Genomic DNA, 25724 nt, shown 5'->3' with positions numbered 1-25724 from the left:
TGATTTCTAAGTTAAGGTAATATAACTTAAGACTGAATATATTGTGAGTATTCTATCTGATAATATGTCGCATTTAAAATGTTTCCGCCGGACAAAACTGTTTAAAAAAGACGAAAAAATTGTCGTTGGAAAAAGTAGAAAAATAATTCGAATAACGTTCGTGGTGTTTAGTTTGCTCAAGTTTCCACTCACTACAAGTGATTCACCAGTCCCCAAATGGTACTGAGTAAGTAACACAAAACAAGCATACACCTATTCGTTAGTCAGCCTCGTCTACGATGCGCATTGCTAGTTAGACACGTTGTAATAACAATTAGATTTGTACCATTCAGTTATTATAGTAAGCATGTTTATCAATTGGATGTTAGGTACTTTACTTATAGTTTACAATGTTAAGGTAATTTTATGTTAAACACGTATAAGTGATAGTTTTAAGATAAGCGTGTATTCGCTGTGCCACTCTTCAATTTAAAGAAAAAATTGACCAGCTTTGAAATTATAATTAGGTTTTATATTGAGTTCGCAAGTCTCGCACCTAAGATTGCCCAATACGTGTTAAAGTTGTTTTGTTTCATATACATATTTTATTATTAATGAAAATGTTATTTCTGCAATAAACGCGTTATATGAACACTTATTGGCCGCAGAAAAAATATATATGCTCCCAATGCATATTTACTTTTCAGGGCGGTATATTATCTACTTTATTGGATCATGTTTGGTCTTTCATAAACGCGGCAGTAATGTGCGAACATATTTCCCTGTTATTTTGATTTCAAGCACATTTGTTGTTGTAGATGACGCTCAGTTGTCGCCAACAATGGCAGCAAGCAGCAATCGATGCAGTTCACGAATTACTGGATCACGAATTGGAACCCGTGAATCCGGCAGATGTCATTTATGAAAAACTTGATCACGAAGTTATTAAGACAAAATCTCTCTTTCGATCTGGTGGTCACAATATGAACTTCTGGGGTCCCTTCTCAGTTTACACCGATGCCGGTGGTTGTTATGAAGAAGGTAATGAAGGCTGTAATATGAGATGCGTTCTTGTGTTTGAAGTTGTTTATTTATATAAAAAAAATAGTAAGTTGTATCAATGACATTTTATACTGAATGTGTAAGCTGTTAGACTTCTATATATAGGTAGATGGGCAAGATGGGGCATCTTTTTTATTCTATTTTTAGGTCTCGTACTGTTAGTAAACAAAAAAAAACATTTAAAGAATTATAAAACTGTATCTTAGCCACTCCCATAGACCGTTGTTAAATGTTTAAAATACGATCAGTGTGTTCGGATATTATGTGCCGCGTATCCCGTCTTTTCCTATTCCGATATATACCGCTGCTACTTGACACGTGACGTACTTAAATAAAATTATCCCAAAGTTTACAATGTTCAAAACGCTAATAGTGGATCTGCGCGTCATCTATTATTTTAAACGGTCTAATTGTTTATCTACATGCAGATCGACCAGAAACATACACGGGAGCTTACACACTAAGTGAAAGCGGACAAAGTTGTCTTATGTGGAGGGACTTTACAAAATGGATTCGGCAACATTCGAAACACACAATGTTGGCAAAACAAAGGAAAATGCTAAATACATCCTGGGCATCTATGCAAGGGAAAGATTACAGTGAGGAAGACGCCATCTTGAAAGCGGCGAACGAAACTATTGCAAACATGGAGGAACAAGGTTGTTACATAGCATCCCGGTTTTTGTTAAACAATTATAAGACGCATGTATTTGTTAAACATGCTATGAATAAACACAAGATGGTAAACACGAGTTCACTAAATTTTAATTAAAACACGTTACTATGTAACTAACCTGGTGTACCTATACTGCAAAACATGAGGTGGTGTATAAATAGATATACTATAATAGATACTTCTACAACTTTGATTAGTCATCCGACAAGCAGTGACAAACTAGCAAGAAAACCAAATCATATTTTCCAGCAGTTATGTTACAAAGATTCACCCACGTTCTACCCACGACTGTGTATCAACCACTTTTTAAATCTTTGAACCCAGATTCAAGTTTTGTTTTAAATAATTTTTACATTTTAACAATAATTTCATAGTGGGGTGGGGGGAGATGGGACACCTTTTTCATTCGTAGTAACAAAGAACATTTAAAGAACTATAAAATCGTATTTTCACGACTTCTACCTTTCTTTACCCCTGTTATATATAGTATATAGCTGAATATAACTTCATCTATATGTCTAGGTTTGGTGAGTCACAACTTTTGTCGTGATTTTGACGGAAATGGTAAACCGTGGTGTTTTGTTCAAAAAGGTCGAATGATAATGTGGGAGAATTGTGGTGTTCCAGTTTGTGTAAGTTGGACATAACTTATTGTAAGTGAAGGCACAAGTTACAGAGTTGCTAATTACAATGGAGTTGTTTGAGAATGAATTTAACATAGCCCATACAGCTTCGTGGTATGCTTTAATACGCCGTGGCAGAACCCAAAGCAAGCGTTACAAAAAACAAACTGCATTAGCAGACATTGTGTTGGCGAATGCGGCAACGAGCTCTTCGATTCAAACTTAATCCGATGTTGTTCAAAAATTATTGGCTCCCACAATGCAATTTCAATGGATCTTTTGCTCGTGTGCAGGTAATTTGTTTTGTTGGTTTATTAAACTAGTAGACTCTTGTTATTTTTTCCGTCAAAGATGTTTGGTACCTGTCCATCAGTTCAAAAAAAGTATAGGGTAGGGAAGATGGACAACCTTTCATTCTATTTTTGCGACCCTTTTGGTAGTACACAAAACATTCAAAGAATTATAAAACCGTATTCGCTCTCACACTCCCATACAGACCCTTGTTATAAGTTTAAAATACAATGAGGATACTCAGATATTATGAGCCGACAATGCCCCTTTTCCCCCCATTCTACTATATCCGAAATATATTTAAATATTCTTTGTTTACTGTCAAATGTCACAAGAAATTAGAATAAAACGGCTTCTTATCTTTCCCTACCCTACTTTACATATACTGCATGTGTAAAAACTAAAAATGACAATTCTTCGACACAGTGTTGGAAGGTATATTGTTGGTGTTCGAGGTACGATGGTGGTGTAATACGAGAAACACTTATAAAAGGCAACAGATCGCAAATGAAATGTTAGAATTGTAAATGAATGTATTTTACTGGTGCCTGATTACTTTTACGGTGTCAGTAAAAAGTTTCCCATCTCTTTGTACGTAAAAGTGAGGCGGGGGTGGAAGATGGGACACCTTTTTATTCTGTTTTCTCATCACAGCATTTGGTAGTAAACGGAGAACATTTAAAGAATTATAAAACTGTATCCTCACGACTTCTATAGACCGTTGCTAATTGTTTAAAACGCGATCAGGATATTTGGACATTACGTGCATTATGTGCTAAAGGTGTTCCGTCTCCCCCTACCCTACTTGTACACTAATTCGCAACAATTAAACTATGAGCCAAGTTGAAACAAGTTTCTGTAACCACGGTGCTTGTTGATCTATCTTTAATCAATGCGGAACTATTAAATAATTGAGAAACTCATGATGTATTATGTTATCTATGCTGTGATTATCATTAATTATGAATCGCGAGAAACTGGTGTTGGAATTTCACGCGACACGAATATTAAGCTTGGTGAAAAAGGCGAGCTATCTATAAATATGGGTTGGTGTGGGTAAGTCACCACAAGTATGCGAAAGATGAACTTACAATGTATTCTGTTGGTGTGTTTGCTGGGATATTGCACTGCTACAATTCCCAATGAGTGCTGCGACAATCCAGACCTTCAAAACTACAGCAAATGTCTTGGAACTGAAAGAATTTGTGAGTTGATGTCATTATTGAACGAAAACAGAGAAACAGGTGGCATTATGGCAACAGGCAAGCGATCACGTGATATATGTGATGACTTTCGAATCATCTCACCGAGATTGAAAGCAATGTGTGAAGCAAATGCCAATAAACTCAAATCTACTGTGGACAAGAAATATGAAGCAAGTGTCGGGAATTGGTTCTGGAACTGAAATAGATTTCTTGTGCTGTTTTGATCTTAGTAATAAACATATTGTACCTCCATTCTGTAGTATACTTGGACTGCGTTATTTTAAATGTAACATTTTTATTGATAGGCGCATAGCGCGGCAACATAAGAATTGTTGCACGGGTGTTCTTTGACGCGGTGGCTTTAACTACACTCTACTCTATACCAATTTTGCCCAACTGCGAGTTTACAGACGGTTTTTTTAAAGGTGTATTTAAACAACATCACACAATGGCATCTATAGCAGGCTGGGAAAAGATGGGACACATTTCATTCCATTTCTCGTCTCATTTGGTAGTATTGCGAGACCGTCGTTATTGTTTAAAACACGATCGGGAGAATTGGATATTTGACGCTAAACGTGTCCCGTCTTCCCCCTACCCCATTTTCCCTAAAAATGAGCACTCCAATTACGACCTTAGACTTTTATTTTTTATAACGGGCGATAAAACGTTCAAGTCAAATAAGCAAGGCCTATATACAAGTGAGCATCTATACATATCCGTGTACCAATCACAATCTTCTGTGAATTCCGTCACCAATGACAACTAACACCACAAGGTCGTGACGTCATAATTAATGGTCGGAAAATAACTTATGCTTCTATAATACCGATGTGACGTCATAAAACGGAAATAGTTGTCCCATAGTTAATACAATGTTATTGCACAATGGTTATAGAATATGCAGCGTCGGAATTGCATTTTATCTTATCCATCCAAACATACGATTGCCTATACATTCAAATATTTGGACACAAAGGTTAAAATAATTTTCTTGACTAGTTCAGCAAAGCTCGTATTTCTTTGTGCATATGACATAAGAAATCCACATATGAAGTAGCACCACCAGCTCCACGGTCTTCTGCCAACAAATGTTTAAACCATGGCTCCAATTTATCTCGTTGTCGTACAATAGTGAACTGCAAGAAATACATTGATGTTGTCATGTGATAAGAATGATACATGCTTCAGTAATGGAACTTCGTAGCAAATTACGTTCAAGCTACATGTACGAAGTCATCCTCAGTGTCTATACTGGCGTATACGACATTCAATGTGGTGGTGTAGATTATGCAATACATTCACAGACAGTACTTTATTATAAAAAAATGTGAAACATCAAATAATGAACACGTAACAAAGGCCCACAATTTTATAAAATGTTCTTTTTGTGCATGTTTGTTCTAAACTAGTGCTTTCCTTTTTTGCGATGCAAATCAAACATTGAGCAGAAATAAATAGGTAAAGCTATTTCCTGACACTCAGTTATGTTATGGACATACCTTCATTTGGCGATTTCGTGATGCTTGTAACTTAGCAACCAGATCACGAAGTTTTCTTGAATCTTCATTATCATAAACAACAAGGTTGACCTGCAAGTTTCAAAGTATATACATGAGCAGATGACCTTAAATGAAACCAATCTGTAATCGTAACTCACCAAGTCAATATCAATCTGTGCCGCACTTTGGACACCGAAGACATTTTGTATCCACGCTGGATCAACAGATTGTCCGATCCATAGAAACAAACTAACTGCATTCTCAAGCAGATAAGCTTCATTCTCCTTCATTCGCTCTTCAGAACAACGGATAGCAGGGGGAAGTCCCTCAATTGAGACAGTTTCACCGAACTAAAATAAATCAGAAATTATATTGAATTATTTTATGCAAGCAGTGAAATTTGAGATTATTATAACAATATGACTTACCACTGGTATAAGACGTGGATACAAAAATGTTTGTGTGTCCGAAACATCCATGGAAATAATAAGGTGGCGCAAATAAGCTCGATCATCAGTGGTGACGTCATGTGACGAATGGATGGCATCGTTCTGATGATAATACAACATAAACATCTTATTATTTTGATTTCACCTAAAACCTGAGCCTTAAAAGCTTTTTATTTTTAAAAAACAATTTTTAGAATCTAATTGTTTGTGCATTTAATTAGCAAAAGCAATATTCTAAACTCCATAACCACAAAGCATAAGAAACTTTAGCGACAAAATCACGTCCAAGTTCATGTTAGTTTAAATACGAGGCTGAAGTTCAGTTAGCTTATCTCTCACAATTGACTTCAATTATGGACCGAATTTGCTTAATAGTGATGGAGTTTACTATATTAAAAATATTTACACATCATATTTAATACCTTTTTATTATTTTGCATTACCATGTGCTGCTCTATATTACACACAAATACTTGTATTAATTACTTATTGTTAATCTTTAGACTTACGATTCCAACAGCAAGTATAAAATGTTTACCTTCAATAAACAGTTCAAGTACACGGGCAACAACTTCATGCACTCTGGTAGGATAAGTTGTCCCGGTGACGAGGGTGAAGCCACATGTTTACGATACGTGGCAAGTGTCACCGATATCTGGTTGATCAACTCTTCCCGTAGTTTTGCAGATGAAGATTGTAGAGCAGATCTAATATTAATAGAGAGTTAGAATAAAGTAACTTGGAATAAATTCCGTGAAACTGACCCTGATCTGGTGCTCATAAAGTTGAACGCTTTTAATGTAAAGAAGTATTAAATTTTCACAGAAAATGTAAAATTTAATTGACAATGAATGTTGCAAAATTTAGTTGACAAATATTACCTATAATACTAATTCATTCATTTTATACAAACATTTTTTGATTTATTACATTATGTAAAATATTACCTACAACACTATTTATCACACTATGTAAACTAAATTGCTTTAAAATAAAACAAATCTGCGGCGAATAAATCAAAGTGTGAACTTACACAACAGCTTTCTTAGCAAGATAGTTCATCAAAACATCCGTTTCACATGATCTGTATAAATCAGCAAGCTGGGTACATACACTCAAGTTTAGATTATGTAAACGAAGTCGACGCTGTCCACTCACTGATGTGTACAACAGAGCAATCTACAAAAACAACAATAACAGTTCTTAACAGTTAGTTAATATATGATCATATACTAAACATGTATTTATTGTGGAATATTGGGGAAACTGTTGTTGTAACACAGAGGTTATAATATTACTATGCATGGTGGCTTCGTACTTCTCATAGCTGCTTGTATGCAACTTTTGTTTATTTTTTTAATTTTTTTTAACAGATTTGGACTGAAGCAAATTAATGTTAAGGTCTTCGATCCAAAACAGTTCCAAGAACACAAACATGATAACAGCAGTAAATATGGAAGCGGGTTTATCTGTTTATAACTTGTTTAACTAGCACCAGCCATATTTTATCAAACATAGTTGAATCACCTGCACGTACGCTCCATATTCCTCAGCTATTTTATCATCGTGTTTCAACTCAACTTGGATGGCTTTATCGCAATCTATGGCGGCCAATTCAACATCTGTGGTGTTACCCATGTATAAGGAACCATAGAACTGGACAGCGCGGATACCTGGTAACATTAGTAATGCCATGTTTGGTCAAAGAAAATTTATCAAACATGAATTTACAAGAAATCAATGAAAAATAAAGAATTTAGATGATATAAAATCAGGTTATTAAATGGGTATTTCATGTATAAACAAAGATATCTTTAGTGATGGATAAATAACATTAAGCATATTCTAACACTTGGATCTGGTAGTGGATTAATAGTGGAATGGCCAGGATTAACAAAACATATAATTTTAATGCTAATTACATAGAGCAAAGTATTTTAAACCTAGATTCCTGCAAATTACTCAAAAAGAATTGCATGCGAAAGACAAACAAATATAAGGATCATTCAATATAAGAATATTGTACCTGTGCTTGTTCTCACACGCATGATTGCATCGAACACAATGTCACGTTGAAGGTCATGAGCAAAATCTTTGATGAAACGAGAACCATCGATGTCAGATCGGAAGAAGTTGTATCTGAGTTGTATTAAAGTTAATATTGGAAGTTTTATGCCAAGACTATTTGACAAAAATCTACGGGCGTATATTTTCGAAGAAATGATCTTCTGACAAAACTTTGTAAATATTTTATTAAAAACTAACATATCCTTTTCTATACAGTAGGTTTTATTGAAACACATCTTTTATTTAAGTAACTTACTTGTACACCTGCCCCCCTGTATATTGTGGGACTTGCGATAAGGTTGCTACATCCACATATTGGTTAGGGAATAAGAACAAATCCACACAGCAAGCTTGAGCAACACAATCCTTTGCAAGTTTCTCATAGAAGTTGCTTGCAGGGTTGAATAAAACCTAAACCAATCAATCAATTAATCAGAAACAAAAATAATAAAAAAAAATTACCTTTTCTTTGTCTGTTGCAATTAATTTCCGATCATCACGATTTTTGAGTTTTCCAGGTGCTTCCCCTATTGGGAGACTGGTATGGAACATGAACAACTTCCCAGCACATTCTGCCGACTGAGGAGTAATGTCAGTAAAACATTTATATCAGGAAATGTGGAATATCATTTCATTAACTGAGTACGGATGGCTTAATATTAACAAATACTGGATTAAATTTGTATATGGAAACCACTTTTTCAAACCTAATGGAAAATATTAAAAATAAGCTTTGATACAAAATATTGATGCAACATACTGGGGTTTTTAAACTGTTTCACTCTCCGATGCAACGCTTTTTTTAGGAAACTTGTATTTCACACATTGGTACATCACTCAAACATGCTCATAGTGTTTTTAAATTTTAACTGCGGGAATTCCATTAAAACTTAATCAAACCAGTGGGCAAAGGTGAGCAGTTTTACAATCTTGATGTGATTATAACAAGAGCAAGCAGAGTTAAAGGACATTGGCACTGGTTTTTTTCATTAGAAAAGGCAAAATGTTTTATTTTATTTTATGTAAATAACATAACATTGCAACACTAACTATGACTTTACCTTGAGTGCTTGCACAGCAGCTTGAATGACCGGAGCAAACACAAGCTCAGTTTCCCGAGTGTCACGAAACATGTCAGGTATTTGATCCAACAAACTGTCTATCACATGCCTGGTAGATATTTAAATAAAGATTGTGTAACTTTCATTATCCTCATGTGGCCAGAAAAGGACATAACATTGGTTCTGTTTCATACACCTCAACCTTTACAAGTTAACACGAATGCAACTTTGTGGTTGAATTTTATTTTCTGCGACATGCCTTGAACCCATAACCTCAAATTATAGGCACGCATGTTAAGCAACCGTGTTACGGCACTGACAACTGTGACCACTGGCGTCGATTTATATGGTGCAGGGTATGCAGGCCTACCCTGACAATTTTGCAGGGGTTGCAGCAACCCCTGGATTTTCAAATTATTAAAGGAAATTATTCTTAAATTCTTCTTAAATAAATATATTTAACTTTATCAAACAATTACTTTATAGTAGTTACGCAACACCTTCATTCTCCCAACGCATAAACTAGCCGTTTTTGTACCCTGCGCGGTTACCTATAACGGCTGCGTGTTACGTCAGACAAGTGTTTACGTCACATTGATAATCGCAAAATCGCCAATTGTTACAGTAACAATTATATTATTGTGTGAGAATGTAATGTTTACTAGTCATTTCTACCTTTTAAATTTTGTCTAACGTCTACTTCCAAAGCTGCTTTTCTCCCGAAGGCAATTCGAATTAAACTTAAAACACGCGACCAGGAGAAAATTAAACTAAAGGAATAGGTGTTCTTTTTCTAAGACGCACACATGCCATGAATCCCTAACAACAGTTGCGTGTAAAATCAATGTAATTTGGCTGTTAAACGTGCGAAAATGAACTACCTAAATCGGGTCGGTCACTGCTTTATATTTATATATGATATTTTCTTCAGCCAAGCAACATGTTTGTTACGAAATAGTAAGGATTCACGCGTGGATTCATTACGACATAATAACAATTTACACGTCGATTATTGCAACATAATAACAATTCACACATTCATTATTTAGCCTACATGTGAAACATTATTCTCGCTCGCAAACCTTATCCTGTTAAGTTCGTCTGTTAAAAGGGAGATCGTGGCGGTGCCGGTAATGCTCCTTTGATTGGTGATGGGCGAACGTAGCTTTGATCGTGTGTTGTACAACATGATTGACGCATGTTTAATTAACTTTTTTTGTTTCCTCGACTTTTGTTAAAATGATTTTTTTAAACTTCATTGCGCCCGTCAACCAACACAAAATTGTTACGTGTTCAATTGTGATGCGAACAACTTTTAGTTTTATGTTGCGCAATTACGAGTTTTAAAGTCAAATGTTGCATTATAACCAATATTGTGACGCAGAGAATTAACGTAAGATATTGCGCAATGCTGCACCTGTCAGTTGAATAATGTGACGTCATACGCGGTATTGTGATGTGGTCCATTAGCGTACGGCCAACGGGTGACCGTCTGTCTGTATAATCAACGTATTGGCATTTATATGATGATATTTACATGTCATATTGTCAAGTTTTTAAACACTTACCCGCAATCAACTGCCAGACTTATGTCATACCTTTTCTATTGAATGCCGCACACGTTATATGCGTGGTTTTACTTGTTCTACATATACCTACTTTCAGCTAACATAGTGTAATGTCGCAACCCCTACGTTTTTATAAAATCGACGCCACTGACTGTGACAATAATTTGTCTTGCTTAAGAAACGTCAAAACAACTCTCATTTTAAGGATATTACCTAGATTGATCAAGATCAACAAGGAATCCATCTTGTAATGGAACGAACACATCATTAACATCTGATACTACCATCATCTGTGGTTGTGCCAGGGAACTCTGTTTTTCATATATATTACTATTAGTTGTGTTCAAAGTATGTTTTCAACAAAAAAGTGTAAACTTTCAAAACTAGTCGCAACTTTTATAGTTTTAAGTGTTTAATTCTTTACAAATTTGCAGTAAGTTCTGTTTAACCCACATACTAACTACTCAAATTTATTATTAGTTTTTTTTAGTTAGACAACTTCCATATTTAAAACACACAAACCTTCAAATTATAGAAATGCAAGACATTGTTATAAGTGATGAAACCAACTCTAATTGAGGATTTCTCTTGATGTGCTTCTTTAGGTAGAGTATCGAGCAATGTATGGAGTTGTCGGCACAGAAGGTCAACATAACCAGACTTCATTGCGTTGTATGAAACATCAATGGCAAATATAAAGGCCGGGGAAAGTGGAAACTTATCATTCTAACAACAAAAAGAAACAAGTTACTCGAATTATATATTCTGTGTAAGGTTGACAATTCTGCATTGGTAAGGATTTTTATAGAGGCACGCTAAAATGAACTGGAATTTAAAACAGAGTATTCACTCATTTATAATAATAAACTACTAATCCATCTAGATTCCTAATTAACAGATGGAAATCCTTGATTTCTCTTCAATTATCTCAATACTTACCAAGCTATTAACTTATTACTTTACAGTGTATTTACATTAATTCCATATTTTACAAATATAATTAAGATAATTATCGCTAACTATACATTAAACTAATTTACCTTGAACATAATTGGTAGGATAAAATAATCAAATTAAGTCTACAAACTAAACTCCAAAAATTAATAAATAGAATGTAGGTTTTATAATACTTTAACTGTGAACGAAGGCAATTATTGAACAAAAGGAATATAATGATTAATAATACTACACAGCTCCGATCATTTTAAAAGCAAATATCTTGAAAATGCTTTTAGTAAAGCCTTGGTTTGGGTTTTGTTTTGCTTATGTTAACATGAATTGCAAAAATACTAAACCTGCAACTAATAGTCAGTTATGGATACTCTGTATTACAGTAGAAATTGTACCAAATTTTTGTGAAAACTTTTTTAAAAGATCGTTTGTTATTTATTGTTAGTGTTGAATCATTTAAGAACTTACCCGACAATAATCTTTTGTTGCGATGAATTCATACGAACCTCGGCACAACTCGGGCCTTCTATATTTATCCACACGCTGGTTCATGTGGTCCAGGTGATCAAAATAACTATGTGGGGTCTGTAACATTGTGTTAATTATTGATTGACCTGCTGAACTTTGGAACTAAGAACATTCATATCGCTAATACATATGAAACATAGAAACTGTTAAATTCAATTATAAGCCAGTGTTATTGTTATCTTTCATTATAATAAACATTAATTCTCACGATAAGTAATTATATTTCCCTCACAAAAAGATAGAGTTTGTAATTTTCATATAAACTTACATCTGTGATTGCATTACACAGGACACACTGAAACCTTCTTCCACCATCAGTGAATGTAAACTGTGGGCACATGTATGCCTTGCATCGTTTGCATCGAATTGGACCATCAGGACCCGGGTCAACTATAAATGGTGGAGATTCACCCTCAGGTAAAGCTGATAATGGCTTCACACATAAACTCATTGGTACCTGGGATATCAAAACAATTGGATTAGAAAGATAAAAAAGTCACAGGTATACGACTTGGGGTTGCATTATTCTGTAAATATCCTTTGTTTACTACTGTTACTATATGGGACAAGAAAATAGAATGAAATCATGTCTAATCTTATCCATACTACTATATGTTAGTTAGCCAATTAAAACAAAATTACACACAACAAATATAATACTGAACTTACTTGACAATTCTTGGCCATATCGGCAGTTGCTGGTAGATTGTATGCTGTACACCGAACATACCTTGGGCTGACACTCCCTATGTAATGAAATACATTATACAACAAGCTATAGTTTACACAATGTTAGGTACGTACCCATATCTTCTACAGTGAACTGAGTGGTCACCAATGGAGGTACCAAGCCTCTGCCTTCTGTGCGGAACCCTTCCCCTCCACGGTTTATTTTATCATCTTGTATAACTTGTATGGGGCTTGGCATGGCATCAGGGTCAAGTCTTTTTGGTGGTGCAGTCACTGGTTGGTTGGGGTAATTAGGTGGCCTTGCAACCCCAGCTGCTCCTGTGGTGTTTGTTAAATATGTTGATAAGCAAAAATATCAAAACATATCAGCTTGACAGCTTCATACAAAAATTATGAAATTTGTTTTAGAGAGATTGACCCTCTTACAAATGTTGCAACTACTATTTAAGTTACAACTTTATATGTCTATGGTGGTCGATCGTTATCACAAAAAAAAATCCATTTTTAAGGCGCAGTTCAAATTTCCTTTTGACTACTTTTGTTTGTTTTCCTTTTTAATTTAAATTTCACTTTGCGTCACAATAGCAATTTAGGTGTCCAGGATTTTAAACACAAGAGTTTTGTAACTGATGGAATGGGCAGTATGCAATATTGTGTTTACGGTCGTGAATGTTTAGTTCAGCAATGTTCTATCAAAAGATTTATAACATTGTGCTGAAATTTAGACGGCAATTACAAATTTTGACATGCCAATTAAAATCAGGACTATTTAAAGGGGCATACCAACGAAAAAAGAAAATTTGTGTTTTAATAGAAAAGCTCAAATGTAACCTAATGATAGCATCGAAGTTTGCCAAAATGATACGGCTTCTAAAAAGAAGTAAAAACCTGCTTAAGTAAAAAAAATTTGACAGGTTCGACAATGCATGGGATTTTCCATCAGAAAAATTTTACTCAAATTTGATCGTTTCTAAAATACTAAATATTATATATACTTTGGTATACTAAATTCTTTTACAAGAATATAATAAAAAAATATCGTAAAACATAGACTTTACTATATTTAACTTTTTCGATTGAACCAAGGTACATACAAGATTTTGCTGACTCAGCATATTTTCATACCTAATGTTTAACAAGAAAACTGACTTTTTATAAGAAAAATGGTACAGTAGGTACTAGTGAGTGTAACATTTTATATACCCTAATATATCATAAAGATACATATTATATATATTTGTTTTGCCAAATAGAAAATAAATCAGGTTAAGTTTATGCGAATGATTTAATTTAATTTGAATTAACAGTCTGTTGAATATAAACAATAACAAATAAATGACACCAATGTAATGAGATGACACTAAAATTTATCGGAACTACTAATCTATAAATTAACTTAATCATAGGTTTGTGATTCTGTGAACACATATTATAAAAAAGTAGTAAACATACAAACCTGGTGGTCCAGGTGGGCCTGGTGGTCCAGGTTGTGGATAAGATTGTGTTGGGTTAATTGTTTGTGGTGGAGGTATGTAACCAGGAGTGCTTGGGGGTGGCATGTAAGATCCAGGTGCCTAAAAAGTTAAATAGTTGATACCTTAAACTGTTACTTGTATAAAGTATTCAAAAAGAATAAGTTACCACAATTAACCTACGCAGTTGATTTAATTTAAATTTAGAAATACAATCATACAACGTAATAGCACTTTAAATATGCTTTTGAATAAGGAATTGTTATTTACAGTGTGAAAACTTCAACTTAAACAGGTAAGCAGTAACTCAGTAAGCAATCAAACAAATAAACAAGCAAAAAATAAATAGGTTGTATGCATTTTAAAAGAACGTGCGCATGAATACCTGGTTAAAGGTTTGGTTTTGGTTGTTAATACTCATGTTTGACATTTGTTGATGAATAGGTTGGTACGGGGGTTGGTTTGGTTTGGAATATGAATGTTCGTTTGGCCGAGGGGGTTCTCCAGCACCAGATACAGGATAACCAGGTTGTTGGGGATATTCTGTTTGGTAATTACAAATAGAATAATAAACATTATATACATAAATATATATTAGGCTCTCCCCTCTTTACTAAATTTAAACCAACACCCAAAGTAAGTAAAACACATTGTGAGATAAAAAGAAATTATATACCTTATGATAAAGCCCAAAAACTAGCAATTGTTTTACAATTATGCAGAAAATACCAAAAAAATGATTTACAATGAGTCTATATCATATATGATAGTGTTTATATCACAATCACCTGAAGTTGGTGGACGTTGATAGTTTTGTTGATACCCACTTGCTGGTGGATTGTTCATTCCAGAGTTTGTATTACTTGGTAATGGTGGTGGTGGTGACGTTATTGGTTGGTTGTATGAAGTAGGGGGTGGATTCATTTGTCTAATAATGTACAATTGTTAAATTACTTATTTTTATAAGTAAGAGGTAAAATAGTTATTACACTCCGGTCAAATAAACTAAGGTGATGTTGATTTCAATTTATATGTTTACAATATAACTTATTTACAGTCCACAGCTTAATTGCTCATGTAATTTTTATAAAGAGATGCAGGTTAGGTAGGCTTATTGATTTTAAATTAGTCTTAAAATTTTAAACATTTTCCAAACAGGGAATTTTAAAAAACAGTAACGCATGTACACATTGTCTGGAGCTGTATTTTAACTTTAGTAACATAATATATACAAAACTTACGGTCCAGAATGATACATATTGTTGCTTTGATATTGATGGCCATTATAATATCCATTTACCGATGTTACGGGTGGTTGTTGGCTTGGTATGCTTCCACTTGTAGCTGGTGGGGTATGTTTACTTGTTTGTAAAGCACCACCATGAGTCTGCAGAGGTAAAGAAATAATGAATATAGCAACATTGCTTAAGCGACAACAAATAGTGTGGCCGAACATGTTCCATTAACATCAGACACATTGTTGTTTTTGAGCTACTAACTAGAATACAAATAACAAACAATGGTAAGGAACATTTGACATAGGTTGTATTGCCTGGAATTTGAATCTGAGCAATTAAGGTAACTCAAAACAAATCCGGGTACAGGTCGTTTGTAATCAACGTTTTGGTATTAATTAAACTATAATAAATTGCAGCAAAATGCTACTACTGTGAAATAAACATTTCATATCTTATTTTAACAGAATATATTGGCTATAGTTATATTATTGGCCCACTTACATAAGTAACATTTCCACCAACAGCAGAATTATGTGGTGGATAGTTGGATTGATTGTACACAGGATCCATGGACATTGGGCCCTGGGGTGGATACTGATAATTTGGAGGCTGCATTTTATTAAATCAGGGTCAATTAGGCAAGTTCATTTGTTGCTGGTTTTTTCTTCAGATGTTAAAATTCTTAAACAAACAGTAACAAATCTAAATACAAGGTATACAAGTAAAAGTAATTGGCACCAGTGAAGGCAAAGATCAATATGTTAAACAAAAAGAATGATCATATTACTATCACCATAAGCACAAAAGATAAGATTTATGATTACAGATTAGCAAAAAAATATTTTTAAAAGTCGTATGAGGTAAATAAAAAGCTCTGCACAACAAACGAAACAAAATTAAATCTGGTTCGAATGTTTTCGAGTTCTAAACCCAACAATGTAACCAGAAATTTGTTAAACATACAACTACCTACAACAACAACAAGCAACAACCGAACACACCACAGCTGACACATTGCATAAACGCCTCTAGTGGTAAGTATGTTTTTGCCACGTCAGAATTAAAACGTTAGTCTCGCAGCAGTGAACAGAACGTTATCTGCAATGTCTTTAATAATCATAGTAGAAAAACAACGTTATACGCAAAATATTATTGCTATGCTACAAAAATGTATATGTTTGAACCTCAGCAGTGACTGCTGTACAATGCGAGACACCCGCCCGAAGCTTCTAAATGACAGATCAGTGCACCTGATAGAAACGTGCGATCGCGCGGCAACTTTCGTTTTGTCTGTTGGGTATTGGTGTCTACATGAGGTATATAGCTGCGACGGCCAAGTATTTTAAATTGTTGTAGACCACAGCGTTGAAAACAGAATACGATTACAATCAACAAATATAATGATCACATATTTTACTGTAGTCAGTAGCTCATTTGAAGTAGTACAATGGGGGAGGATGGGACACTTAAGCACATATTGCCAAATATTTCCAAAATCAAAATAGATGAAAGATTTTGGGTAATACCACGAATTAGTACTATCATTCCTTTATTAATTGACACCAATTTATTAAAATATAATAAAACACACGAGGAGTTGCTTAGCGATCCGCACAACAGGGGGAGAACTTTAGGGGAATCATTTATCAATACAATTCTAATGATAGCGAGAGCTGTTTTGGTATACTGATAAGGCGAAGAGTTAAGAACTTGAAGGTAAACTATTATTATAGTAAGGTGGGGGGGGGGGGATGGGACACTTTGTCGAACGAGACTTTTTTAATTTTCTTTTTACGGACCCCTATTTAATGATAATCAGGAAAACAAGATTACAGAATTATTCGACAGTATTATTACGACTTTATAAAACGCCCATCAAAGCTGATTACTGTATTTAAATATTAAAAAAATGTGTAAAATAGAAACAGTATACTTTGAACAGGTAAAACAATGCGAAATAGTATGGTGCTATTTTTTAATGCTTGCTAAATCACAGTAAAGCCGAAGAATTTTTTTAGTTTGCGTGGGCGAACGATTAAACTAGTTTCATAGCTTCATAAAACAACCTTGAATATTTCGTACAGTTTAACTTTGTCTCATAAAACTAGTTTTAGTTTTGTAAAAAAACACTGCGATATAAGCATGAAGAAAGTAGGCAGGGGTCAAAATGACTTTAATTTGGAATAAAAACAACAAAAATATCGGTTTAACGGTTTAACGGTTTAAAGTCGTGATAATTCTGTCGAATAATTCTGTAACCTTATTTTTCTGATTATCATTAAATGGGGGTCCGTAAAAAGAAAATTAAAATAAGTCTTGTCTGACAAAGTGTCCCATCTTCCCCCACCCTACAATATTCGAAATTTGGTAATAGGACACTTTTTCATTCTATTTTCCCGTCCCATTAAAGTAGTACCAAAAAACATTCAAAGAATTATAAAACCGTATTCTCACGACTTCCACAAGCCGTTGTTTAATACATAATCAGGATGTTTGGTTATTATGTGCTAAAGCTGTCCCGTCTTTCCCAATCCTGCTATATAGCCTATATTTGTTTTACAATTTTGACAAACAAAGCTTTCTGACCTTTTACCCCTGTTTTCGGAAACGAATCGCGCATTGTGGGTAAGTAACTTCGCTTCAAGGTGAAGTATGTCTAAAATATAAAATGCCTTATGCGGCACTGTTGTGCCAACCCTTGACATTATTGCGTTACAACGACCGGCATTTCCCGTCACGTTAGAATAAAGCAAGTTACATTCTGGCCTACTAAAGATATCTTAGTAGGCCATGATCTATTCTATTCAATGTAGAAGTTACAGCAGAAGTGCATTGTTATGAAGTGCCAATACTAAACAGACTGTAAAAAAACCTTCCTATTGGTGCTTTGAATATGAATTGTTACCATCTGTGTCACAGGAGATTCAACCGAAGTGTCCTGGAAATTTATTGGTAAATGTGTAGCCGTGGTATGGGATTAGATTACAATATACAAAATAACGTGACAAGTAAAATCAACAAAGACAGGCTTAAAAACCTTTTGTAAAATACAATTATGTATTTAAAACTGCAAATTGTAAATACTGTGACACAATTTAAAGGCGCCGAATAATTAATAAACATAATTATGCACATAAAATAGGGTAAATGCTTCAGCAAAAATCTGTAAATAGAAAAAGAGCTTTCATGCGTTTTCACTGCACAGATATAGGAATCCCACTCATGGTTATGGTAAAATGGTATCGTACAAAACAAAATAGCCAGGTAATATTTAAACTGCGAGTTGTATACAGAACAACAAAAAGTGGGGTGTGTTTATTTAAGCAGCGATTATAAGGCAAGCATTAATAAAACAGTTGGTAGTTTTCTATGTGGAACAAGCGATTGTTAATAGAGGCATTTTAAATACTCTAAATAATATACACACAGTAGATGCACATTGTGTAGCTCTAAACAACATTTTTGTTTTTTATAGTTTCTTCTGGTTCTTCAACATCTGCAAAGAATTTATGCAAAACATTATAATTAAAAATACACGATGATATTAATTCATATATTCACATCAATTGTTACTTATACAAACACAGTTACACTTAATCTAGACCACAGTTTCTTTAAAATAAATAAAACGCCAAGTGTGGCAGATTTGTACCAGGAAATTTTCATTAATATATGAAATAGTTTAGCCTGTGCTGTGTAAATTACAGAGAATTTTTGAAATTGAACATTTTGAGAAACTTACTTGATTTTTCTTCAGCTGGTTTTGGTCTTAATTTCTCATGTGTGTAAAGTGCAACACCTGAAATGAACATGGATAAGCAATCATATTTTTAGTATTTTTTTGTTTCTTTAGTGAGGAGTGTTGGTCTGTTTTTTAAATATCAAGTAATAATTTACTGAGGTATAAAAGGCAGGCAGTGAAGCAGCAGAAAAAAAATAACAAAGATTTTTCAATCCAAATAAAATACGAGGGTGGGGAAGAGTTTAATTTGCATTTTTTTGTTTATTTAATTACATTAAATTGTTTTCTAAAGAAAAGGTCCCAACCCCCCTCCTTCTCTGGGCCGTGGCTGTGTCTCTGGGCCGTGGCTGTGTGGCTGTACAGATCGGTCATTGTCAAATATATTAACCAATAAAGAATCATACCCGACAAAGTGATCAAGATTCCCAAGAACTGATAAGCATGTATAGGATCATGAAATATAACGACACCACCAATGATTGTACTGCAAAACTTGAAGTTACCAAAGATATTATATGTAACTGGAGATGTATTGGCGATAATCCAGAATATTGTAATGTTGATCAATACAGCAATTAAACCAGTTGTCAGAGCCAATGTCAATGCACCTAAATAAATAAAAGTACAAGAAAATCAGTAAGAATATGTCTTATCATGATAAACTTACATTTAACTATAACATATATAATCCAAACAAACATAATTTACATTTAAAATGAATTGGTTTAACAAAAGTAACTTAATATTTAAAATTTTTGGTTTTAATAAAATTATTGAAATCCTGAACCACCGTAGTCTAATTTACCTGGCTACAATTACAATTACCCAATTTATTATCAAACAAACCGGCTATCTATTCTTGGCTACAGTACTTCACAAAATTGTTTATTGTAATGGATTCTTTTAACCACAACTCTACATTTTGGTTGAAGTACAAACTTTTACTCTCTTTACCAAAATGTTTTAACAAAAGTTCATCCTACCTGCTGTAAGGCCACCACCAAACACACCACCCTTCGTGAAAACAGGTTCTAACATTGGGACAAGGCAGAGGAGCATTAGTGAGGACATTGGAGCTTGGTAATACAATAATTGCATTGAATTTGCCTCCAAATCTTTTTGCTTGTTTTTAACCAACTGCAAATAATAGTAACAGTTTTGATCAGTATTTTTTTTATTCTACACTTATTACTTTAGTTTTGGATTGCAGGAACAATCTGTATGGATTGCAGAATCAATTATGTTATAAAACGAATACAAGTACTTATATCCATACAGGTATTATGCACACAAAAATACACTATAGGCTACCTTACCACTTGATAAATTGAAGTTACTATCACACCAGTGAGGGCAAACACTGTTCCAACAACATTAAACTTAATGTCATAGTATGAGTTAATGAAAATACCAATAGAGATTGGGATCTGAAAATAACATGATTATTAATATAAACTTTATTAACACTTCGTTGAAATACACAAGCTTACCAAACTGAATTTGATTCTCCCAGAGAAGCTCACATTGTAAAAGTTGGATTGTATAATAATGAGCACTGGTGTTGTGAGCAATTTCCCCATTTGGTAAGTACCCACTGTATTGTTTTGTAAGGATAAATTTGTAAAAACAACAAACCCGCAAAAAGTTACTGCGAGTGGTAGAATCTGCATTAGTGGGATCCTTTTCACTTCAAACAATTTTAATTGTTTACACACAAACAGTCCCAGGCTTGTGCAAACGAAGTGCAGAAGGGTTAGCGTCAGGTTCGGAAAGTCCATCTTTGCATACAACCACTTGTTGAAAAAGACAATACATACCGAACAAACAAAGTTGAGAAGTAGAACAGCACATACTTTTTTGTCAACAGAACCAATCATTATGCTATTAGCTAAACAACTGCAAGAGAAAACGGCCAATGTTAGGTACTTGCAGTTAACGAAATCGCAACATCGCTAATGAATTCTAAGTTTGCTCTAGTTGTCTATTCTCCCACGAGTGTATAAACCTGCAGGCATTTCAACGATTTGTCGCATCTATTCATGCCACGTCTGCAGTCTCCGGTTTTGCCACGCACAATACGTAACGGCATGCCTGTATAACTGCTTTAAGTAAAATGTAATACGTAATACGCATCAGATTACATAACAGTTCCAATAGAAGATTCAACATTTGGTATGCAGTTTATCTAAGGACGCGAGTTGTTACCAATTGTTACAACTACTTAAAGATTACGGGACTTTCCCTACCCGTGTTATAAGAAAATACGTTGTTTTGTTAAGAAGGAAATATAAAAGTTTTTAATATCCTCTTAGAGTTTTGTTATATATCCATAAGCGTGTTTCACCACTGTCGTTTTACTGTTGCTACAAGTCGTTTCGCTCTTGCAAACCACAGACTACACAATGCAGTATTAAGTGAGCCATATGTAAATTTTTGAATATTTGGCACCATGAACCCATAGCCATAGAAATACCCACGACTGTGCGTGAACCAATGTTGATATATGTATATAAACATATATTAACACTGACGTGAACCAATGTTAATATATGTATATAAACATATATTAACACTGACGTGAACCAATGCATACCAAATTTCATTCAGTTTCGTTTCACTACCGCAAAATTAAACGGAACAATGTCCATGCCGCTATGTGTATAATAAATAGGCAAATCTACATAAATAGTATGTAGGTTGCGAGACTGAAATTAAAGGCATATCTAATTTAAATATAGTACGGTACATTTCTTTAGTTTACCGCCGCCGTGGCGTAGTGGTTAGCGCGCCTGCCTGTAGCGCAGAGGTAATGGATTCAAGGCTCGTCGCTGCTACCATTGTGGGCGTATGTGTCCTTGGGCAAAACACTTAACGGCAATTGCTCCAACCCAGTGGTCACTGATGGGTTGTCCAAATTAACAGCAATATATAAAAAAAATCCCCAAAAAATAATTACCCACAAAGTAACATACATGATAACTCGTAAGCTGGCACGAGGTGTTAAACCCGTGTTATAAGGACTGTCGTTTTCCGGCCACGCGAGGATAAAGTAAGTTACATACATTCATTCATTATCAAACAGAACAGGAAGTAAAATAGATTCTAGTAGTAACGTGTAAAAATATCAGCAGAAAGTAAAAAATTACAAATTAATGTAATAAACTCACTTATGTAACATTTCTTGAAAGTATTTTAAATGCACTTTTGCCCAATACAATTAGGAGGGCTACATGTTTCAGATATCTATACCAAATACTAAGGGTTAATAAAAAATCCAAACATCATGAATTAATGGTGTCCAGCATTGACGAACTGCCACTGCACAAACTTGTAACACAAAGTTCAACCGACAATTGTTTTAAGAGATGTAAAAGCTGTTGACATAAACTGTTAAGACTCTCTTCATTACTTAAGTTTCCCCAAATAACCGGACAATCACATTGTGATGAAAAGTCTGAAACTTCCTCAGGTCCCACAGACCATTTCTCCTCACAAGCAATGTTAAGACCTAAACAGTGGTTACATCATTTAATATGGGAGTATTTTCCTAAATAAAAAAGCACATACAAAAGGTTAAGTAAATTCCAAACTATCGGTCCTAAATAGAGGCACACCTTAACTTTTTATAAGCAAACAATAAAATTATGAAACCATATTTTACAATAACACTCAGAACTACAATTTAATCAAGGCAATTTAAATACCAATTAGTTAATTACCAATTTAAAGAAATCAATTATGACATACCGACCAATATTAACCTTCCAAGATAGAATGGTAATGGGATAAATTTAGCAGACCGCTGGCAACTCATCATTGTATTTTTACCATTAAGATTTACAAGAAGAACAATTAGTGAAACAGTAAGTGAAAGATCCCTTTCTTCAGCTGAAATATAAGATGATGCTTATATTTAAGTAAAACAGACTGGTTTAGAGTAAAAATTCGGTTAGGTTGCATGACAGTTAAACTTGCAGGCAAATCTGCAAATGTATTTTAGCATAGTAGTGTATGCAACTATTGAACTATGTGTTAATGTGTATGGTAATATTTGGTCACACAAAAGTATGTTTGATAGTCAAACTTCCAACAATCTTTATATCCAAATCAGTTATTTCACAAACCGCTAGGTAGTATTTTCATTAGGTGTACATAGAAAAATTACTGTTACAACAACTTTACCAACACTAATGCTAGAATAATTTAAATAAACTCTGGCTAAAGCACAGCTCTGTAGAATAGGTATATTTGTCCGGCGCCGTGGCATAGTGGTTAGCGCGCCTGCCTGTAACCCAGAGGTTATAGATTCAAGGCTCGACGTTGCTCTCATCATGGGCATATGTGTCCTTGTGCAAGACACTTAACAGCAATTGCTCCAACCCAGTGGTCACTAATGGGTTGTCCAAATTATCAGCCATACATAAAATTTAAAAAAAATCCCTCCCAAAAAAATAATTATCCACAAAGTAACATACATGGTAACTCGTAAGCTGGCACGAGGTGTTAAAACCCGTGTGATAACGACTGTCGTTTTCCGACCACACGAGGATAAAGTAAGTTACATTCATTCATTCATCATACTGTTGATCCAAGTTATTATAATATACAAAACTGTTTTTATACATTAAACTCATGAAACGCATTGAGAATGAGAAATCTTACTTACCGGTAATCGGCAATTCATTTGACGTATGGACTTTTAAATAAACATTTTGTTGGTCGGCAATTTCCACCAATCTTGATGCTAAACATTGTAATTGTAAACCCAAATCACCGATGAGTAAAATAGAAGACGCTGCATCTTCTTTCATATCTGGACAACTTATCAACCGTTTTGTATACGGCATCTGCTTTTCTAAGATATTATTTGCTATATTGGAAAGCTTATTTTTTGTGCAGAGGATATTTTTTGTACAATATTTTAGTCTTAAACAAATTTTTGAAAGGATTCTCTCAAATTTTTACGCTTATGTATAAAGGTTTAAAACAGCAGTATTGATTACGAACGACCTGTGCATGGCTTTCTTTAAAAAATTAATTTGCGCAGATTGTGGAAAACAAAACAAAAATTACATGCGGAGAATAATTTTTCCACGCATGCCATTCTTTTTAATATGAACTGTTTGCATACAAAATAAAAATTTATTGATTAGTATTTTTTGATTACGTAATAATATGTATTTTCTTTACAAAAAACATGGTAATCCCTTGGAGATCTTGAGAGATAATAGCTGGTGGTCGGAAAAATGTTCCTTACAGTCATTAATACCCTCTGTTTGATTTTTTTGAAAGAAATTAAAAGTTCTTGTCAAAAATATTTTTAAAAACGCGAAAATCACCATATTTTCCACATGAGTCCTAATGAATTAAGCAAAGGCTTCGGGGCAAGATTGCCACTAGCATAAATCAAGATTATAACATGCATTAATAATAATATATATATTTATATGCATATATTATATATATATTACTATTGTGGGCTTTGTGGCGGGTACCTAATAAAACTACAGGTTGCACGCGGTTGCAAACGGTTGCAGATATTTTGGTTATTTCGATCAGAAACGCTATGCGGCCAAGTCCAATAGATGTCAAATGACCATACGAGTCCGATACCTCGAACAACTTTTGCTCCGATATCTCGAATGGTTTTTTAGTTATGGTCAAAAAAACCATTACGCGGTTGCAAACCATTTGAGGTATCGGACCAAAGGTTGGTTTGTTAAACTCGTATGGTCATTTAACATGTATTGGACTTGGCCGCGTAGCGCTTCTGATCGAAATAACCGAAATATCTGCAACCGTGCGCAACCTGTAGTTTTATTAGGGACCCATTTGTGGCATTACATGTGGCTATTGTAAAGTAATAAATGGTTAACCTTATGGCGAATTAGAGTGACGAAGCATGATTTTCCCCCCTTTTCAAGTTCATTTTTAACACCAAAACACAACTTTTTCGCAAATACCTTATACAGTGGGTGTCAGTAAGGCATAGGTAACATTTTAAAAGCAAACTTTATATAAATCAATAGGTAAAAGTCTAAAGGATTATCCTGTGAAGATTCCTCCCCTAGAATATTTGCTAATCACGAATCTCTTAAGCCTTATCCCCCTAAAACTACTAATAACCCCTAAATACCAACCTCTAACACTTTTCACCAGCCTAATCTGTAACGTACCGGAGCATTCTTTAATAGTACCAATTCTTTAGCTGGTAAACGGTTAAAACATTGGTCTAAAATATTCCTTACGTCTACATTTACATACTTTTTAATCGCGCAAGTGATGATCTTTTTAAAACACCCGGGCGTACCAAAGTTGGGGCGTACCAGTTTACTTAAAACAAGAGAGCAAAGCTCTAATGGATAGGCACGTATAACATTTTAAGGCGGGTTCACACTACGGGCGGTAAAAGCGCTGCCGATAGGAGCGAGAGATTGTCGGCCGATATGTCTGCCGACAAAGCATTCACAATCAAATGTAAAATCGCCTGGTATCCTGTTCAGAGTTATAGAAATACCGAGTAGTCTAACCCATTGTTACGTAAAACACAAATTGAACGGCAATTTGGGTCCAGAATAACACAGTAGGTATAGGGAAAATGTATGTTTTTCGGTAAATTA

General features: G+C 34.4%; 4 protein-coding genes across 7 annotated transcripts; 1 reads left to right on the top strand and 3 right to left on the bottom strand.

Annotated features, from left to right (window-relative positions):
* The first annotated feature begins 208 nt into the window (after positions 1-208).
* On the top strand, positions 209-3290 carry LOC149733379 (uncharacterized). The gene is made up of 6 exons (XM_089881956.1): positions 209-397; positions 798-1020; positions 1470-1700; positions 2240-2349; positions 2520-2633; positions 3058-3290. Exons 1-6 carry the CDS (start codon positions 347-349, stop codon positions 3148-3150), a joined length of 822 nt encoding a protein of 273 aa, XP_089738082.1. The 5' UTR covers positions 209-346; the 3' UTR covers positions 3151-3290.
* A 1173-nt stretch (positions 3291-4463) lies between these two features.
* Positions 4464-16088, bottom strand: LOC149733378 (protein transport protein Sec24C-like). The gene is made up of 22 exons (XM_089881951.1): positions 15864-16088; positions 15366-15511; positions 14913-15052; positions 14510-14667; positions 14109-14226; positions 12767-12970; positions 12632-12708; positions 12231-12419; positions 11903-12019; positions 11006-11209; positions 10697-10794; positions 8916-9024; positions 8317-8433; positions 8111-8265; positions 7814-7926; positions 7315-7460; positions 6821-6966; positions 6326-6494; positions 5767-5889; positions 5497-5688; positions 5339-5428; positions 4464-4975 (listed from the first exon to the last, which is right to left on the bottom strand). Exons 1-22 carry the CDS (start codon positions 15975-15977, stop codon positions 4835-4837), a joined length of 3066 nt encoding a protein of 1021 aa, XP_089738077.1. The 5' UTR covers positions 15978-16088; the 3' UTR covers positions 4464-4834.
* A 2203-nt stretch (positions 16089-18291) lies between these two features.
* LOC149733377 (solute carrier family 35 member E3-like) lies at positions 18292-21048 on the bottom strand. 2 transcript variants are annotated; one of them, XM_089881640.1, is made up of 6 exons: positions 20595-21037; positions 20421-20531; positions 20088-20241; positions 19509-19712; positions 19105-19161; positions 18292-18858 (listed from the first exon to the last, which is right to left on the bottom strand). In XM_089881640.1, the coding sequence occupies exons 1-6, from the start codon at positions 20979-20981 to the stop codon at positions 18812-18814; spliced, it is 960 nt and encodes a 319-aa protein (XP_089737766.1). In that variant the 5' UTR covers positions 20982-21037; the 3' UTR covers positions 18292-18811. The 2 variants fall into 2 exon arrangements, with proteins under 2 accessions (XP_089737766.1, XP_089737767.1); XM_089881641.1 differs by lacking the exon at positions 20421-20531 and having other exon boundaries at positions 20595-21048.
* A 1191-nt stretch (positions 21049-22239) lies between these two features.
* Positions 22240-25456, bottom strand: LOC149733376 (centromere protein M-like). 3 transcript variants are annotated; one of them, XM_089881644.1, is made up of 4 exons: positions 24981-25456; positions 23771-23959; positions 22852-22992; positions 22240-22612 (listed from the first exon to the last, which is right to left on the bottom strand). In XM_089881644.1, the coding sequence occupies exons 2-4, from the start codon at positions 23949-23951 to the stop codon at positions 22386-22388; spliced, it is 549 nt and encodes a 182-aa protein (XP_089737770.1). In that variant the 5' UTR covers positions 23952-23959; positions 24981-25456; the 3' UTR covers positions 22240-22385. The 3 variants fall into 3 exon arrangements, with proteins under 3 accessions (XP_089737770.1, XP_089737771.1, XP_089737769.1); XM_089881645.1 differs by having other exon boundaries at positions 25245-25456; XM_089881643.1 differs by lacking the exon at positions 24981-25456 and having other exon boundaries at positions 23771-24239.
* Positions 25457-25724: the final 268 nt, after the last annotated feature.

The sequence above is a fragment of the Ciona robusta genome, chromosome 7 (assembly GCF_009617815.1).
Source record: "Ciona robusta chromosome 7, ASM961781v2".
Classification (NCBI taxonomy): domain Eukaryota; kingdom Metazoa; phylum Chordata; class Ascidiacea; order Phlebobranchia; family Cionidae; genus Ciona; species Ciona robusta.
The sequence above is the reverse complement of the archived record's forward strand: the minus strand, read 5'-3'. Positions and strand labels throughout refer to the sequence as shown.

Excerpts from the sequence above, each read along its gene's own strand:
- LOC149733379 (XM_089881956.1), top strand. The coding sequence starts at position 347 with ATGTTTATCAATTGGATGTTAGGTACTTTACTTATAGTTTACAATGTT. Across the intron at positions 1,021-1,469 it reads CGGTGGTTGTTATGAAGAAG|ATCGACCAGAAACATACACG; the intron begins GTAATGAAGGCT and ends ATCTACATGCAG. Across the intron at positions 2,350-2,519 it reads ATTGTGGTGTTCCAGTTTGT|ACATTGTGTTGGCGAATGCG; the intron begins GTAAGTTGGACA and ends CTGCATTAGCAG.
- LOC149733378 (XM_089881951.1), bottom strand. The coding sequence starts at position 15,977 with ATGCAGCCTCCAAATTATCAGTATCCACCCCAGGGCCCAATGTCCATG. Across the intron at positions 10,795-11,005 it reads TGCATTTCTATAATTTGAAG|AGTTCCCTGGCACAACCACA; the intron begins GTTTGTGTGTTT and ends TATGAAAAACAG. Across the intron at positions 5,429-5,496 it reads CACAGATTGATATTGACTTG|GTCAACCTTGTTGTTTATGA; the intron begins GTGAGTTACGAT and ends TGAAACTTGCAG.
- LOC149733377 (XM_089881640.1), bottom strand. The coding sequence starts at position 20,981 with ATGATTGGTTCTGTTGACAAAAAAGTATGTGCTGTTCTACTTCTCAAC. Across the intron at positions 20,532-20,594 it reads GGAGAATCAAATTCAGTTTG|ATCCCAATCTCTATTGGTAT; the intron begins GTAAGCTTGTGT and ends TGTTATTTTCAG. Across the intron at positions 20,242-20,420 it reads TAACTTCAATTTATCAAGTG|TTGGTTAAAAACAAGCAAAA; the intron begins GTAAGGTAGCCT and ends TATTATTTGCAG.
- LOC149733376 (XM_089881644.1), bottom strand. The coding sequence starts at position 23,951 with ATGCCGTATACAAAACGGTTGATAAGTTGTCCAGATATGAAAGAAGAT. Across the intron at positions 22,993-23,770 it reads AAATGAATTGCCGATTACCG|CTGAAGAAAGGGATCTTTCA; the intron begins GTAAGTAAGATT and ends CTTATATTTCAG. Across the intron at positions 22,613-22,851 it reads TGGAAGGTTAATATTGGTCG|GTCTTAACATTGCTTGTGAG; the intron begins GTATGTCATAAT and ends ACCACTGTTTAG.